This window comes from Geotrypetes seraphini, chromosome 3 (genome assembly GCF_902459505.1).
Source record: "Geotrypetes seraphini chromosome 3, aGeoSer1.1, whole genome shotgun sequence".
Lineage (NCBI taxonomy): Eukaryota > Metazoa > Chordata > Amphibia > Gymnophiona > Dermophiidae > Geotrypetes > Geotrypetes seraphini.
In genome coordinates, this window is record NC_047086.1 from 361,248,895 (window position 1) to 361,267,865 (window position 18,971).

Here is an 18,971-nt window from a genome sequence, read left to right on the forward strand (position 1 = left end):
TAAGACAGCACCATTCCAACAGTGATAAATAAGCTGGCAGAAGCAAGTACTTCTCTTCCTGCCAGAAAAGATGAAGCAAGAGGCTCAAGAGGACCAGGAGGATGAGTAGTTTTGATGAGTCAAGGGAGGCAATTCTATTCTAGCCTGTTGTCTTGGGAGGGGCAGGGGGGTATGCTATGTGATCCACAGATTGATATACTAGTTTTTCCATCACCCCTCAGGTGCATAACCAGCCTTCTTGGAATTGGAGTAAAGGAGCAGCCTAGTAGTTAGATTAGGAGGCTGAGAACCAGGGAAGCTGCGTCCAAATCTCCATATGCCTACTGACCTTCCTTCCATGGCTTCAAGTACTTAACTTGTAAGCCTTGGGGGACAGGAGAATACCTACCATACCTGTAAGGGGGGTGGATTTGATTTAAATTACTAGTCAGAAAGACTTGTTTTAAAATCATATCCGCGACATTATGAAGGAAGATTAGGTTCTTACCTCGATAATTTTCTTTCAGTAAAAGAGATGGGAGTGGGTTGTCCTCTTTTACCCGTGAGCTTTTGCAGAAGGAATCATCCATAGCTTTTCAGCTCTGCCTACTCCTGTCAGTGGGCAGTGTCCCATCTCCTCAGTTTGTACTAAAGCAGCTGATCACCCCTAAAAGAGGAGACATAACAAGGAGGGCATAGGGTACTTCCCAACTAAGTCAAGTCTTTTCTGCTCTGCAAAAAAGACAATTAGTTAAACCCCAAGTAACTTAATATAAATAAGATGGAACTAAACAAGCCACCTACCTGAGTACAACCACTACTAACATTTATACAGAATGTACCTCTAAAGAAATCCTTAATACTGCATCTTCTGAATCTTTTAAAAACAAGCATAGCATTCCTCAGGGTTCATCAATATTGTCACCTCTACTCTTTAATATTTTTATGGTACCCCCTCTTGACCTTAGGTCAATCTATCGGTTTTACAATGTTCGCTTATGCTGACGACGTGCAGCTTATTCATCTGAACAATCCTGGCGAGGTAACTATCATACTTAAACATCGAGAAGTCAAAAGTCATGACCTTTCCCTTCAAAGAAGGATTATCCATACAGGCCCCTTTGAAATTTGACTCTTCTCTCATCAAAACTGTACTTTCATTAAAATTGTTAAGAGTCACTTTAGATAGCAAATTCTCTTATCATCTCCATATTAATACGGTTGTCCAGCGATGTTTTTACCGGCTAAGAATGATCAGATCACTTTCTAAACTTTTGGATACTGCATCTTTGAACATCCTAATCCATTCCCTTGTTATTTCATGTATAGATTACAGTAATGCTCTCTTTAAAGGAATAACAAAAAAAGAACTTAGGCGACTTCAGATTGTGCAGAATACCACAGTAAAAATCATTTATAATGCAAAGAAATATGATCACGTCTCCCCCCTTCTGCATAAGGCACATTGGCTACCCATCGAGCACTGAATTAGTTACAAAATACTCCTCTTAACCTTCAAAACCCGATTAAATAACCAGCCAGAATTTATCGATAAATTTCTTATTCCATACAGTCCATCCAGATCTCTCTGTTCTGCAGCTCAAAATCTCCTTAACATTCCATCCTTAAAATATATTAACACTTTAAGATCTTTGCATTTTCCCTTTGGAATTCCATTCTTAATTACATAAGGGAAGAAACTTCCGTAGGCCCTTTTAAGATAAAATTGAAAACTTTCCTATTTTTAGACGTGTTTGATACATAACTGCCCTCATAAGGGCAATAATCTTATTGTTGTTTTTCAGGTTATCCCTCTCCTTAATGTTCTTCCCTTAATTGTTCTTTTCTTTACTTATTGTAGTCCCTCCCTTTTTCCTCTTGTTTTACTTTGTTTGTTTGATGTATGTATTTTTGGTTTTATTGACCAATCCCCGGTAATGATATGTTTTGTTTTTAGTCCTCTGTTTTCATGCTATTGTATGCTGATAATATGACAGTATGCTGTACACCGCTTTAAATTTTAGATTAAGTGGTATACAAATTTTTTAATAAACCTTGATCTCTAGGCAGAGAAGCTTGTGAGGCAGTCTGTAACCATGAAAGGAACTACAACTTGACCCCCCCTGGGGCACATGGTCTACTGTCTGGTAATGACTAAGGATGATGATCTGCCACACTGGCCATAAGATCATACAATCCTTTGCCAAAGAGCATTTGTCCTTTAAAAGGAAGCCTGCTCAAAGTCACTTTAGAGGCAGAATCTTCTGCTATTGTCTGATCCAGAGCATTCTGCGGGCAGAGATGGAATAAGCAGACACTTTGCTCATGACTCTGAACACATTATATAGAGCATATGCTGCATAATCAACCCCCAAAAGTACAACCTGAGGGCATGTGCTCTCCTCCATAGCTGGAGCCTGGCACAGCATACCACAAAGAAAGCTACCTCCGTCTGATTCAATGCAAGAGCTTCAAATTGTTTCAGTACTAAGTCTACTCTGAGATCCTTTAGAATTACTCCACCTTCACTAGGGAGCGACGTGCGCGTCGTAACTTGAAGCACCAGCAAATCCACCTTAGGTGGTACAAATAACTGCTGGAACTCAGGACCATTGGGTACAATTTTATCATGGCTCTGAGAACTCTCAGAGGGCCCTCTGACACCTCCCAATGCTCCATCAGCATCATGATGATCTCTGGATGGGAAGGAAAAATGTGGACTGGGTCTTAGAGCTACTCATAAGTGAAATTTGAGCTGTGGAAGTCGGTGCGGCTATTCCAAATTTAACTCTCAGAGATACTGTAATGACTTAGGTCTGTCGGTTTAAACAGTCTGCACAGCATCAGGTCCTCTTCCTGGTCCAGGAATGCTACAGACTATTGGCTGGTAGCGCCCAATTGTGATCCAGAATCCTTGAAACCTGAGGGATTCACTTTGCGAGATCAAAGGAATCAATCCTGACCTCCCATTATCCCAGTCCTTTTTCAAATGGACCTCTGGTTCCTGCAGAATACCTTTTCACAATGAACCAGAGCTCTATAAGGGGAAACCTTTCTGAACAGTCACCGGTGTACTGCCAGACTGTGCAATGACTCTTTATATTTCATATAAGCTTCAAAACATTAAACTCACAAAATCCCTGAACTGAATCTCTGTAGGGATATGTCCCATGTATAAGACTCTGGTGAGACCTCATTTAGAACACTGTGTGCAATTCTGGAGACCGCACTTTCAAAAAGATATACAGTGCTCCCCCGCGAATTCGCAGTCGGTGGTTCACGGTATTTTCCAACCGCCAACCGCCAACCAGGAGAGGACAGCTGGAGAGGCAGGAGAAAGCAGCCGGAGCACCGGCGAGTGAAGGAAATCACTTGCAGTATGCTCCGACTGCCTCTTCCTGTACTAAAGTCGGGCCTCACCAATCAGGAGATGCTTTGACACACAGTGATTTCCTTCACTCGCTAGCACTCTGGTTGCTCTCTCCCGACTCTCCTGCTGCCTTCTCCAGTCTCCCCCATGAAAAACTGTATTCACGGTTTTTGAAGATTCACGGGGGTTCTTGGAAAGGACCCCCCACGAATATCGGGGAAGTACTGTAAACAGGATGGAGTTGGTCCAGAGAAAGTCAACTAAAATGGCTGCTGGTCTACGTCATAAGGTGTATGGGAACAGAGTTAAAGATCTCAATATGTATATTTTGGAGTAAAGGTGGGAGAGAGGAGATAAAATAGAGACGTTTAAATATCTATGTGACATAAATACACGAGGTGAGTCTTTTGCAAATAAAAGGAAATTCCAGAGTGAGAAGGCATAGAATGAGGTTAAGAACTGATAGAATTTATTTAGATTACTCTTGAGCCTTTTTTACAGAAAGGGTGGTAAATGCATAGAATAGTCTCTTGGTAGAGCTAGTGGAGACAGAGACAAAGAATGTGTCTGAATTCAAGAATTGGACAGGCACGTGGAATCTCTTAGGGAGAGGAGGGGATCATGGATGCTGCAGATGGGCAGACTAGATGGGTCTTTTGGACTTTATCTGCCATCATGTTTCTCCGTTTCCTGTCTCCTTTTGGGATCCAAAGCCTCCACGCATATGTGTTTTGCTGACAATGCTGAGCCATCATTTGAGGGCTCCAGAAGGAATTTTTTGACCCAACCTTTGAGCTTCCTGCAACTGCAAGACCCTGGAAGGACCAGAAGGGGCTAAAACCAGCACTCTTGCCCCCCCCCCCCACCCCTTCATGTGCCTTGCAGTACATAGCACATGGACTTTCCTCAGTTGGCCATCCAGCACAAAGTTGGCATGATACAGGGGTAGAAATTCTTAGGAAGTCTATAGAAATTGATTATTAGCAAAATTGAGGTGTTTTGAGGAAGATGGAGGCTTTTAAAATCAAATTGGGAAATCCAAGACAGCTGCCATAGTAACATTTTAGCACCAAAAAAATGGCCCGGGAGAGCTATAACTTTCAAAATTTCAGAAAAGGGGTTTTTGGAGGAAGGGGCCCTATAGGAAGCCCCAGACACCCTCAAAAGTCCTGTTCTTGAACCAACCCGAACTCTCCCATAGACAGTAATAGACTACACACAGAGCTGCTTGGTGCTGTGCCTGCATCAGCTCACACTGCAGAAGGACAATGAAGAACATTTCTGCCACAGACAAGCATATAGGATCCTCCCGTTGCTTGTCTCTTTGGACTGCTTTTTAGACAGGCTCCAAGAGCCCTCGACCCAAATGGTTCCTTATGTTGACAAAGGCGGGAAACTGAACAACGTGTGTTCAGGGGGGGGGGATGCTGGCAGCACACGCTACAGCCCTCTGAACTGACATGGTGCCACTCAGTCTGCACTCAAGCACCTGATAAATCAGGAGCAAGCTGAGATCCCAAAGGGAATGTATCCCGTACCCTGAGCTGTCCTTAAGATTAGTGGAGGCCAGCTAGGTAGGGTTGCTCCCCCAACTACAGTACTCTGTTTTAGAGACTGTATCTTCTCCCAGGCAGAACTGTCCCAGAAATCCTAAGATCCTCTGAAGCATCAAAAAGTCTCAAACTTCAGATTATAAACCCAAAAATAATAAATCACTTGCAGAGCAGGAAATAATAATAAAAAAGGACACCTTCTCAACTCACTTGCAGTAGGAAAAACTAAGGAGATGAGGTACTGCCCACAGACACAAAGAGGCGAAGCTGAAAAGCTATGGATGATTCTTTCTGCAAAAACTCATGGTTAAAAGGAGAATAACCCACTAGTCAAGACTCGTATCTCTTTTGCACTGGAATTCATTTACCAAAAAATGTAAGCATTGCATGAATATACAGTCTCATGCTACATAATTGAAAACTAATCCTTATTTCATGAAGAATAAGTTTTGGGGAGTGTGTGGTGCAGTGGTTAGAGCTACAGCCTCAGCACACTGATGTTGTGGGTTCAAATCCCACACTGCTCCTTGTGACCCTGGGCAAGTATTGCTCCAGGCACATTAGGTAGAGTGTGAGCCCACCAGGACAGATAGGGAAAATACTCGAGTACCTGAATGTATTTTTAAAAATCAAATAAAATGTTTAAAAATCTGTTTTATTTGATTTAAAATCATTGATTTTTATCCACCCTGCCTGTAACTCACTTTGAGCTACCAATGAAAGTATGAGTAAAATAAAAATGTAGTTTACGCCAATACCCAACTACACTATTTTTCGTACTAGGCAGTTCACAAAGATACAACGCTATTAAGACAGACTTAAAATATCTATTCCTCGAATAGCACTTACTTAACTAGGCCATAGTCTATGTGAGTTTCTACTACAAAAACTTCTAAGTTTCTAAATAAAAAGCTTCTCAAAATAAAAATGTCTTTAAATGTTTCTGAAATTGTGCAAACTTTGATTTGTGTGAATATTGTCAGATGTCTGTAGCAGTAGTAGTGTCTAAATGTGTGCTACCTTTCTTGCTCATTGCCCAGGATACAGCTAGTCTTTTTGGCTACATCAAAGGAAAGCTTCTTAAAAAATGTAACCTGGTCTCCAGAAGGGACTTAAAAAATGCTTCTACTCTGCAATACTGAATCTCCAGTCACAGCTGGAGTTGGAATTCAGTCAGACCATGGCAGGAGCTCTACACTAAACAGACTCCAAGCAAAACAGAGATGAAACCAGCAGAGGCCAAGCAGTAAAGATTAAAAGAAACAATGGCTAACTAAGTCAAAATGTCAGCAACCCCTCTCCTACTCCTGCCAGCATCACCTGTCATATGTGGTATTATAGTGCATTACTATTCAAGGGAATCTGTGAAGGAATGGAATTAAACAAATCAGCGTTCTTCAACCTTTTTACACCTATGGACCGGCGGAAATGAAAGAATTATTTTGTGGACCAGCAAACTACTAAGACTGAAATTAAAAACCCTGTTTCTGCCCCGTCCCTGCGAGCTCGGTCCCCGCAAACCATCTGATCCCATCCGCACAAGCCTCAAATAGTTGATTTTATATTTAACGTATTTTATTAAAGTATAAAAAGAAACAATATTCTGTACAATTGTCATTTTATAAATACAAATAAATACAGAGCAAGGATCCTCTCCCTTTCATATATATCCCCTCTTCTATCAAGAAAACCAAATAAGCCAAATTATTACAGAATGCTATACAGAGATATCATGCTAACAGAATACAGCAGTTACACATGACAGAAATAGTGTTAGGGGAGTGCAATTAGGGCAACTGCCCCTGATCAGAGAGAGCCCTAAGCCAGCTGGAAGCTAAAAAAGCACTGCCTGGGCTTTGCAGTCCACAGTTTTGTCTAACACCAGCTCTAGCAGGATACATATTTCAAATCTGATATATTCTAATTACAAAATGGAAATAAAATTATTTCTTTCTACCTTTTGTTGTCTCTGTTTTCTGCTTTCATCATCTTTTCACTCTCTTCAATCCAGCATCTGCCTCTTCCATCCACTGTCTGCCCTCTCTCCCTTCCATATGGTATCTGCCTTCTTTCTATGCCCCTATCCCCTTTCCATCCAGCCTGCACTCCCTCTCTCCTTTTTATATGATCCATTCCAGTTTCACTGCTCTCTTCATTATTTTCTCTCCTACACCAGATCTAGCATCTTTGTCCCTCTCTCCTTATTTCTCTGCTGACCCCTTCCCAGCATCAATCTCTATCTACTTTCTCATTCCTCTGTCTCTCTCCTTTCCCTCATCTGATCTCTCCATTCCACCCTGACCCCTTCCCCTCCTCTAACCTCCCTGCCAGCTGTCTCCTTTCTTTTTTCCTCCTCCCCTGTCCAGCAGTAAATCTCTCCCCTTCCCTTTCCATCCTCCCCTCCCAGCAGCATCTCTCCTCCTCCCTCCCTCCCTCCAGGTCCAGTAACAGCTCTTCCTTTATCCAGCAGCTTCCCTTTATCCAAAAGTGGCTTACTACCCTTTCCTCCGCTCCCTTCAGTACTTGCCTGCAGCAGCGCCAGTAGAGTCAGCGCAGCGATTCACTTAGGCAGCCTTTGGGCTTTTGCTGAGTTGCAACCCACATCTGATGATGCAACTTCCTCTTTCCTCAGAGGCGGCGCAACCCATCAAAGGGTCCAAAGCTGCCTAAGCGAATCACTGCGCTGACGCTACTGGTGCTGTTGTAGGTAAATATTGAGAGCTGGGAAGCAAAACATTGGAGATCCCCTATCTCGCCAGCCCTACGCGGACCGGCAGAAAAATTTCTGCGGACTGACACCGGTCCATGGATCGGTGATTAAAGAACACTGGTCTAGACTGTGTCTGAATTGAAGAGGGCCTGGGATAGGCACATGGGATCTCTCAAAGAGAGAAAGAGATAATGGTTACTGTGGATAAGCAGACTAGATGGGCCATTTGGCCTTTATCTACCGTCATGTTTCTATTCCAGATTTCACATGTCGCTCTTTCATCAATTATTCCTATAATAACTTCTTCTCTGTGCCGATTTACCTAGCTCTACTAGTGTAATATCATTTTTAAGGCCCCAGCAAAACAAATTACATTTAATAATAATAATAATAATAACTTTATTCTTATATACCGCCAATAATCTTGCGACTTCTAGGCGGTTTACAATGAGGTGAAACTGTACAGACAGCGAATTACAGAGTATAACAGTGCTATGAAAAAAAAGGGAGGCGACACCACATACAGTAATTAGAATCTAGAACACCGATGCTTGGCACCGTTCTCCATGGTCCTCCAAAAAAGTCTGTTTTGTATTATGAATACACTTAAGATATGGTAATTGTTTATATATTTGGTTTAAAAAGCAGGTTATACTGTATTATATGCTTTGATTACAAAAAATCAAAAGAAACAAGGCTGAAAATCAACAGTGTTATTTAATATGGTTTTCAGGGCAGACTAATTATCAGTTAATGTCTTTTCAAGCTAAGAGGTGAGGGAATCTAAGAGGTACTTTTATTTTACAAACAAAAGATAATACACAGAAAAGAGCTCCACAGAAAAACATACAAAGGGGAGCAGCAGTGATGACCAAGGAGAGGAATGAAATAATTAAGGAGTCCACCAGAATTTGGAAGCTCATTGTGACATCTAAATGTGTCGGTAAACAGGATCACAGTTCCAAAACAATGATCTTAATTTTACGTTCAAATATACTTAGAAGTCTTTCAAAACACAGCAAATGTCTTAACTCCTCCAAGTGTACATTACTTCAGTTTTGGCCTCTTTTACAATGCCGCACTAGCGACTATGCTGACGGTCCCAAAGCCCATAGAGATTTAAAGGGCTTCGGGGCTATTGCTGCACGACTTTGTAAAAGAGGCCATAAATTTCTCATAGCGGGAAGAACTACGTGTAAAGGCCCTTTAGTTCTTATTTTTTTATTCTTATTTCTTTATAAGACTAGCATTTCTAAATGTGCATTTCTATATTTTTGAACTATGCATTTCAATACTTTTTAAAAATGAACCACTTATCTTTAGTTATTCACTTTCAATTAATTCAACCCAGGAGAGGTAGACCCGACATGTTTCGCAACGAATGCTTTTTCAAGGATCACCCAAAGCCACTTTTGTCATCCAACTCCCACAAATTTAAAGAGCAAGTTCTTGCTCTTTAAATTTGTGGGAGTCCATAGTCTGTTATTGAGAAAGACATGGGGGAAGCCACTGTTTGTCTTGCTACTCCTTGGGTTTTAGCCAAGTACTAGGGACCTGGACTGGCCACCATGAGAACGGGCTACTGGGCTTGATGGACCATTGGTCTGACCCAGTAAGGCTATTCTTATGTTCTTAAGTGGTCCATTTTTTTTTTTTTTAAGTATTGAAATGCATAGTTCAAAAATATAGAAATGCACATTTAGAAATGCTAGTCTTATAAAGAAATAAGAATAAAAAAATAAGAACTAAAGGGCCAGTGACGATTTTACATGTAATTCTTCCCGCTATGAGTGGAGTGGTGGTGCTAAGGCCCAAAGGGTATATTTTCAAAAATATAAAGTGAAGTACGGTAATGCAAACTTGGAGGAGTTAAGACATTTGCCGAGTAAACAGGATCACGGCACTCAGGATGACTTGGACATGATTGTGTTTTGGCATAATCTGCCTGTGCTGGGGTCAACAAATACATAAAACAAATAAAATCAATAATATGAAAATCAACAATTCAACACAATGAAAAAACAATTTGTTAAATAGATAGATAAGTCACAAAATATGGGGCACAGTATATATACACTATAAAGCCATATAAACGACATATACAATTGTGATAACCCCAAATCAAAACACACTGATTGATGGTAATCCTTGGACCTTTTCTTAAAGTTGTAAGCATACGATATAGTTCTCCTTATCCATGCATAAAACAGATTACTAGATCAAAATCCATACAAGCTGAGAGGTATCCCCAGATCTGCATTGGCTATAACTACAAATGCCCATACAAGAAACATATGAGAATACAGTATAATGCAATCTTATAAAATGTACATTCTAAACTCAATTGTCAAAATATCTTCTCTTCACAGACACAAAAAAATGGTACATAAACCCAAATGAAGTTGCATAAATTTAAAAAAACTAAACAAATATCCAACAATACAGTATAGACAAATCTCCCTTAGATGTAAACTACATTTTTTTTTTTTTAAACAAATCTTTATATCTGTACTAAACTGATAGAATAATCCACATATTAAACATCTCAGAATGCAAGCCCTATCTAGAAAATAAGAAAAGAAGCAACTGAAGTTATTACTACCAGAGAATACAGGCAGTCCCCGGTTTAAGAATACTCGACTTACGTCAAACTCGTACTAATGAACCGGGGTACTGCCTCTCCCTGCCTGTGCAAACCTGACCCTTCTTCCTCCCATCCTGTCCAAACACGACCCTCCTCCTCCCTTCCATGTCCCAATGCACCCCTCATCATCGTTTTGCATCCCAAATTTGTGCCTACCGAGTGTTTACCTCCTCTGGCCGGTTCCCTCCTCCCAACCGCACTTCTTTTGGCAAAGCCATCAGTGGCGGCTCCTGCATGCAATCCCCTGGTCTTCGCAAAGCCGTGATCGGTGGCACGTGCATGCGGCTCGCTGACCCAGAAGCCTTCCCTCTAATGTAGGCTATCATATCTCCCTTCTCCCACCTTTCCTCCAAAGTCTACATATTAAGATCTTTAAGTCTGTCCCCATATATGCCTTATGATTAAGACCACGCACCATTTAGTAGCCTTCCTCTGGACTGACTCAATCTTTTTTATATCTTTTTGAAGGTGTGGTCTCCAGAATTGTACACAATATTCTAAATGAGCTCTCACCAGAGTCTTATAGAGGAGCATCAATACTTCCTTTTTCCTACTGGTCATACTTCTTCTCCCTATGCATCCTTCTAGCTTTCACCGTTGCCTTTTCAACATACTATCACACCCAAGTCCCACTCCTCTTTCCTGCACAAAAAGTTCTTCACCTCCTAAACTGTACCATTTCCTCAGGTTTTTGCAGCCCAAATGTATGATCTTGTATTACTTAACATTAAATCTTAGCTGCCAAATTTCAGACCATTCTTCAAGCTTTGCTAGGTTCTTCCTGATGTTATTCACACCATCAAGGGTGTCTACTCTATTGCAGATTTTGGTATCACCCGCAAAGAGGCAAATCTTACCCAGCAGCCCTTCAGCAATATCACTTATAAAAATGTTAAAACAGGCCCAAGAACAGAACCTTGAGGCACACCACTGGTTAACATCCCTTTCCTCAGAGTGATCTCAATTGATCACTACCCTCTGTCACATTCCAGTCAACCAGTTCCTGAGCCAATTCATCACTTTGTGGCCCATCTTGAGGGAACTTGGTTTATTTATTAGACCAGTGTTTTTCAACCGCTGTTCCGCGGCACACTAGTGTGCCGCGAGATGTTGCCTGGTGTGCTGTATGGTGCAGACACTGATTAGGCCTCAGGCCGGGTCCCGCACGCGCTTCCATGAGACTCCCCCGGTCCCCGCTGCTGTTCAGTTTCGATCTTCTGCTCTGACGCAACCGGAAACAGGAAGTTGCAGCAGAGCAGAAGATTGAACACTGAGCAGCCGCGCGTGCGCGGCTCTTTGGGAAAGCGTGCATGTCGCCGAAAAACAAAACCTACAAACTAAGGTGAGGCGAAGGGAGAGAGCTGGCTAAACAGTAGGATCGATTGGGCAGGCGAGTGGTGGCTGCAGGGACCGTGCGATCGCTCGTGTTCCCGGCTCAAATTGGAAGGAGGGAGTGAAAGGGAAAAGGATTCTGGGCCAAGGGGATGAAGACGGAAAGAAAAACCCACAGCAGGAAAGAAAGGGAAGGACAGGCAGGTGAACCAGATGCTAGAAGCAGGGGGGGGGGGGAAGAAAGAGGGAAAAAAGCTAGATGGGGTTGAAAAGAAGAGACACACTGGTATGGAAGAGGAAGATAGGGGAAATCTGGACACAGGAAGGTAACAGAAAGAGGGGAAATTATGTGCATGGGGCATAGGGACAGAGACATAAAGGGGACATGCCATGGGGATGGTATATGGACACAGGGGGGGGGGCAATGACAGATACATAGGGGAGATATTAGAAATGGAGAAAATAGGAGCATAGAAGCGAGATGGTTTGTGGGGATGGGACAGGGACCGAGCTCGCAGGCTCCAGTGGCTTGCACAAATTACATTGTAACGTGCCATGAAAATAAGAGGGAGGAAGGTAGATAGATAAGCCACGTGAGAGGAGCTGAAGGGTAGTAGAAAGGAACAGATGGTAAAGGAGGGAGGGAAGGGTGGTGGTGGAAAGGAATAGGACAGACATTGAAGGAGGGTGGAGAGGAACAGACCCCGAAGGGAAATGTGGAAGACAGAGTGGGAAGAAGACAGATGCCAGACTATGGGGGAGCGGAGGGAAGAAGATGGGTGCTAGACCAATTGGGGGGGGGGGGGTGAAGGGAGAGGCACAGTAACAGCAAATGGAAGACGTAGAGAGAAGACACACAGTGGATGGAAGGAATTGAATGAGAAGATGTGGAAAGCAGAAACCAGACAACAAAGGTAGAAAAAAAAATTATATTTATTTATTTATTTTTTGCTTTAGGATAAAATAGTATATTAGTTGTGTTGATAAAAATTTATAAACAAAGCCCTGCCAGCTGAACATCTCTTTCTCTAGTTCAGCAGCAGGAACTTTGATTTATAAGAAAGGAATAAGCTAAATATTACAGTACTAAGGCTTATATGGATGCAGCGGGGACAGTGACGGGGCGGTGAATGGGATGGCAGTAGCGGTGACGGGGCGGTGAAAGGGATGGCGGGGGCGGTGACGGGGCGGTGAAGGGAACGGCTGTTGACGAAGAGTTACGTGTGTGTCTTTCTTCGATTCCAGCCAGAATATCAGCTTTGTGTTCAGCCAAACAGGCCCAGGTTTCGCACTGAATAAAGTATTTTATAATTTTTCACTATTCTGTTTACTTAATATTTCATAATAAAGTAATTATAAAATACTTTCTTTGTGTTTATTTGATTCCTATTCAAGAGAATTACTTTATATATAGTCAATATAGGCACAGAGTTAAATTTTTTAACATTTTCTAATGGTGGTGTGCCTCGTGATTTTTTTCATGAAACAAGTGTGCCTTTGCCCAAAAAAGGTTGAAAAACACTGTATTAGACACCTGTTAAGAGGTCCTTTAAGTTTTACTTTATTTGGATTCCTTTTTTTTTTCTATACAGTGATCCTCTGCGTGTATCTCACACATTCTTGAATTCCATCACCATTTTTGTTTTCACAACTTCCAGCAACAAAGACAGCTGCAAGTACAGACTGAAGTGCACATGCATTTGATGAGCAGTGACATGTTAACACACCTTTTGCATGTATCCTAACTGCATACTATTTGCTTACTGCATTTGAAAGCTATTTTTTTCCCTTACATTATGAAACCCTGCAGTAAGTTGTAATACAAGGAACTAACACAAAGTCACTTGCTTTGGCCCCTTAGATTATAAACACCACTGAGCTAAAAGGAAAGAAGCAATCAAGTAATAACCAGATTTAAAAATAAAAAAGTATTAACTTTTAGTATTTCCTCCCCAGTGATAAATACTTTGTTTTGCTTTCTGTCTTCCAACAAATTCAAAAACAGATGTCTTTAGAAATGCTCTGTGTAGAAAGCTGAACCAATTTAAGATACATGTCGCAAGCAACAAATGATCTTAAAGAAAAGCAACCATAGAATGAAGTGTAATATTTACAATACCGTATTGTGCGTCAAATTAAATGACTCACATGCAGAAGTGTAAATAGCGAATATGGGGCTTAATCAGCTGCTTGGGCGACATCCCAAAATAACAAAAGTAAACTGTGGCCGTGTGCACCGATTACAGGAGCACCAAGCCACACTCATTCGGCTGCCCCCTTACGCTCTCAAACACCCCTCTTCACACGTATTCGGGGGCCATACAGACCGTACCGTTCCGCCCCGTCCTTCCCCCCCCCCCCATGGTCTTCCTTCAATCTCTTCCTCTCTCTCTAGTCCACAAACGTCTCCCCCCACTCTTCCCCCAAACACGATCCAACACCCATTCCTCACCCCACCACCCCCAGCCCCATCCTACCTTCAAACTCATGCCGGAGGTCGCTTGCCACCGACGCCGCCGATTTCCTCCTCCTCCTCCAGCGCCCCGCCCCCCCTCTGACGCAACTTCTTTTCATCGCAGCTTTCCTCCCTGCCGGAAACAGGAAGTTGCGGCGCGTCAGAAGAGGGTGGGATTTATTGCGAGTAAATGAGAGGGGGGGTCCCACAAGTTAGAAAGTACAGTAGAATGCGGGAATTTAAGAAATGAGGAAGAGATGCTAGACTGAGGTCTGCCTTTCAGAAAGGAAGAGATACTGGCAGGGGATTGTCTGTGAGTTTGGATTGTTCTGCTTCTAGTTTGCCTTTCACCGCCCTACGAGGCTTCGACTTTGAGCTTTTGGTAACATAGTAAATGACGGCAGATAAAGACCCGAACGGTCCGTCCAGTCTGCCCAACCTGATTCAATAAAAATAAATAAATAAATTCTTAGCTATTTCTGGGCAAGAATCCAAAGCTCTGCCCGGTACTGTTCTTAGGTTCCAACTACTGAAGTCTGCCTCAAAGCTCACTCCAGCCCATCTACGCCATCGCAGCCACTGAAGCCTTCCCCAGCCCATCCTCCCTCAAACGGCCAAGTCTGCCCAGTACTGGCCTTAGTTCTTCAATATTTACTATTACTTTCTGATCCTCTGTGCTCATCCCACGCTTTTTGAACTCCGTCACTGTTTTCCTCTCCATCACCTCTCTCTGGAGCGCATTCCAGGTATAATACACCACTCTCTCCCTAAAGAAGAATTTCCTTACATTGCTCTTGAGTCTCCCATCCCTCCGTGCATATCAGCCTCTGGCCTCCCAGCATATACGGTTCCTTCTGATTATTAATCCCCAAATGCATTATTCTGCATTTCTTTGTGACTGGTCCTTGGGAAATCTTTGAGAAGAAAACTCCCATTCCTGCCAAAGACCAGTGTGTTTTCAGTAAAAGGGTGCTTAGTATCCTGCATTGCACTCGTTTATTTACACATGCGTGAGCATGTATATGCACTATATGTTCCCACACTTACTGGCTTGTAATAGTTACCATATGGCTCCAGAAAAAAAGAGGACGGATTGAGATATTCGGGTTTTACTTCCATCGAAAGCAATGGAAGTAAGGAAGACTGATAGAAACATCTCGGTTTTACTTCCATTGAAAGCAATGGAAGTAAACCTGGATGTCTTAATCTGTTCTCCTTTTTCTGGAGCCATATGGTAACCCTACTTTGGAATATGTAAATTCAAGACCTTCCTATGTCCTGTAGCTTCTTTATTACCACAATTTTGAAAACAGTTTCTTTTTCATTTTAACCAATTTGAATATGATTTCCTAAAGCATTTGTGTGCGAGGCATATTCTACACAAGGCAATCACTTTTTAAATAAAATTATGTGGATGTACACTTGTCCAAAGAAGCGTGCAAACTTTTAATCCTTTGGCAGATGTCATGTAACTTAATGTTGGCAGATGCTTTATGTAACTTAATGTTGAACAAGAGCAACAGTGCCAAGTATCGCATATACTTGAATATAAACCAAGATTTTGGGGCCAAAAATGGGGGTCTCGGTTTATAATTGGGTCAGCACTGACCTGTCCCCCTCCCGAGTCTTTGCAGGCCTCTGCCAGGCCTGCCATGAGACCTGGTAGTCTAGCCTCCTGTCCCTGCCCGATTCAAATTATTTTATAGAAACATGACGGCAGATAAAGGCCAAATGGCCCATTTAGTCTGCCCATCCATAGTAACCATTATTTCCTTGTCATCAACAGCAGATGAATCCAGAGACTAGTGGGATTAAGTCCATCAACCAGCAGGTAGAGATAGAGAGCACTGAGTTGCCCTCAGGTATATCTTGGATGCACAGCCTCCTGGCCAACCAGTGTACTCTATCTCCAGCAGGCTGATGGATGGGTTCCTCACAGCTCCTGGATTTTGCAGTGGATTTTGAGCTAGGCTTGGCAGCTACCGGTTTCAGCCTCCTGGATCAGAAAAGAGAAATATTCCTGTGGCTAAGGCCTCAGATATAGTAACATAGTAACATAGTAACATAGTAGATGACGGCAGATAAAGACCCGAATGGTCCATCCAGTCTGCCCAACCTGATTCAATTTAAAATTTTTTTTTTTTTTTTTTTTTTTTTTTCTCTTCTTAGCTATTTCTGGGCGAGAATCCAAAGCTTTACCCGGTACTGTGCTTGGGTTCCAACTGCCGAAATCTCTGTTAAGACTTACTCCAGCCCATCTACACCCTCCCAGCCATTGAAGCCCTCCCCTGCCCATCCTCCTCCAAACGGCCATACACAGACACAGACCGTACAAGTCTGCCCAGTAACTGGCCTAGTTCAATCTTTAATATTATTTTCTGATTCTAAATCTTCTGTGTTCATCCCACGCTTCTTTGAACTCAGTCACAGTTTTACTCTCCACCACCTCTCTCGGGAGCGCATTCCAGGCATCCACCACCCTCTCCGTAAAGTAGAATTTCCTAACATTGAGAAATATTCCTGTGGCTAAGGCCTCGGATGAGAAATATTCCTGTGTCTAAGGCCTTGGATGAGAAATATTCCTGTGGCTAAGGCCTCAGATAAGAAATATTCCTGTGGCTAAGGCCTTGGATGAGAAATATTCCTGTGGCTAAGGCCTCAGATAAGAAATATTCCTGTGGCTAAGGCCTCAGATAAGAAATATTCCTGTGGCTTAGGCCTCAGATAAGAAATATTCTGGTGGCTTAGGCCTCAGTGGAGACATAGTCCGGTGGCTTAGGCCTCAGTGGAGACATAGTCCGGTGGCTTAGGCCTCAGTAGAGACATAGTCCGGTGATTTAGGCCTCAGTGGAGACATAGTCCTGTGGCTTAGGCCTCAGTGGAGAAATAGTCTGGTGGCTTAGGCCTGCTGGTTTAGGCATGCTTTTTGGCTGAAATTGCATTCTCGATTTTAAAGCATCAGTGGTTCGGGTAGCGCATGTGAGGGAAAGTTTCATATGTTTCAATCATTGGCGTTGTGCGAGTCATGCGCGGCACTCGGCTGCATGGGCTCGGGTGGGGGCTCTCCAGCATGCGGGGGGCATCCGACGTGGAGGGCTGGCCGGCAGATTGAGGAGGCATCCCTTTGAAGCGGCACTGTGGGGTTCTTCTTCAGATGACGGACAGAAGAGACGGCGCTGCAGCACCCGGCACCCAACAGGTACAGACCCCGGGTTCTGGAACGAATCTTCGGTGTTGCCACTATTTTCTATGGGGAACTTTGCTTTGATAAACGAGCATTTTGGATTACGAGCATGCTCCTGGAACGGATTATGCTCGTAATCCAAGGTACCACTGTATATCAAAGCGAGTTTCCCCATAGGAAGTAAGAGAAACTCGTTTTGATTCGTTCCACCTCCTCCTCCTCCCCCCCTCCCCCTGAGGCTACTGGCTCTGCTCCATCACCCCCCTGCTCAAACCGGCATCATTCCCCCCTCGCCCGCGAACGCCCCCTCCCCCATGAGAACCGCATCGCACCCGCGTGCTGGAAGCGGCATCCGCCCGCCCACCCAAACAAGCTTCTTACTCCATCTTCTGCGTGCCGGTGTCATTTAAGGAAAGATCCCGCCTCTTGCCTGGGCTGGGCCTTGAGCATCTGCACATGCTCAAGGCCTTCTGGCTCTCGTTTTCTCCGAGATCTCTGAAGGTTAAAGATTTGTGATTCCATTGTGAAAGTATTGTCTAAGATGCATCCTAGTACCTTGATGAGAGTGATGCCTGATGGAAGAGTGAGGTTAGAAATGATATTCTGTTGTGCGGTGCGGAAACCAATGGCTTTGGTCTTGATGGCGTTCAGTTTCAGCTTGTTTGTTGCCCAGGTTTTAATTTTATCTATATTGTTTGAGATTTTTTGGGCAATATTAGGATAGTTTTTGGTTATGGGGATGAGGAGGAGAATGCCATCGGCATAACATAGTACAGTTTCATCTTCCATTTTAATGTGTCCCAGCGAGCTCATGAATAAATTGAATAGGATTGGGGATAATGGGGAGCCTTGTGGGACACAACAGAATGCCTTCCAAGGGTTAGAGTGTGATTCTTGCCTTTTGACCAAGTATTCGCGATTTTGTAGGAAGTCTGCAAACCATTTTAGTTCAGTCCTTGTTATTCCGATTTCTGAGAGTTTTAGTTTCTTTTAGTGCAGGTTGGTCCACTGAGTCGAAGGCTGCGGAGATATCAAATTGAAGCAGTATTGCCTGATGACCTGAGCTTAGCAACTTCAGGAAGCACTTCAGTCCCCCGAAGTAACCCGTTCAACTCTGTAACTCTTTTGGAAATGTCCAGATAACCTCTTATGTAATCTGCCTTGAACTGCAAGGTAATGGCAGAATAAAAGTCACTAATGTAATGTAATGATGAGGAGCTCGGTGCTGTGCTTTTTTCGGAAGCCGTATTGGGATGTATGGAGGCATGAGTGTTGCTCTATATATGAGGCTAGCTGCTTGCTTACATGGGACTCAAGGATTTTAGTGAGGATTGGAATGCCAGCAATCAGTCTGTAGTTGGATGCTATAGAGAGGTCTGCTTGGGCTGTTTTCGGTATAAGGGTTAAGACTATTTTGCCCATTTCTTTGGGTAGATGCCCTGTTGTGGCTGTCTTAGCAACTTTCGATTGGACCAATTTGACTTTGTTGAGGAAGAAATCTGCTAGTTCTTGGGCTAAGATTTTATTGGAGAGGGTTGCAGATTCTTGGTTTGGGAGGGATGTCAGTTGTACTAGGCGGAACAGTTTTTTTTTGCTGTCGGTTGTGTAATCTAGCAGTTGGCTCTCTCAGAGTGCAGATAGCTGGACTTTCTTGCTTTGGGCCTAGTCTCCATAGGAGCACCCTTGCTGCTCATCCTGATGTAGTTAGATTTTTGAAGGGCATGCTGCAGCTTTGCCCTCCTCT

General features: G+C 43.1%; 1 protein-coding gene across 3 annotated transcripts in view; it reads right to left on the reverse strand.

Annotated features, from left to right (window-relative positions):
* TP53BP2 (tumor protein p53 binding protein 2) overlaps positions 1-14,205 on the reverse strand; it is a 138,571-nt gene extending 124,366 nt beyond the window's left edge. For all 3 annotated transcript variants that reach the window (XM_033938942.1, XM_033938943.1, XM_033938941.1), the window contains exon 1: positions 14,066-14,205. In XM_033938942.1, the coding sequence (XP_033794833.1) occupies positions 14,066-14,077 (12 nt within the window). In that variant the 5' untranslated portion in view covers positions 14,078-14,205. The remainder of the gene's footprint in view (positions 1-14,065) is intronic.
* Between the last annotated feature and the right edge of the window lie 4,766 nt (positions 14,206-18,971).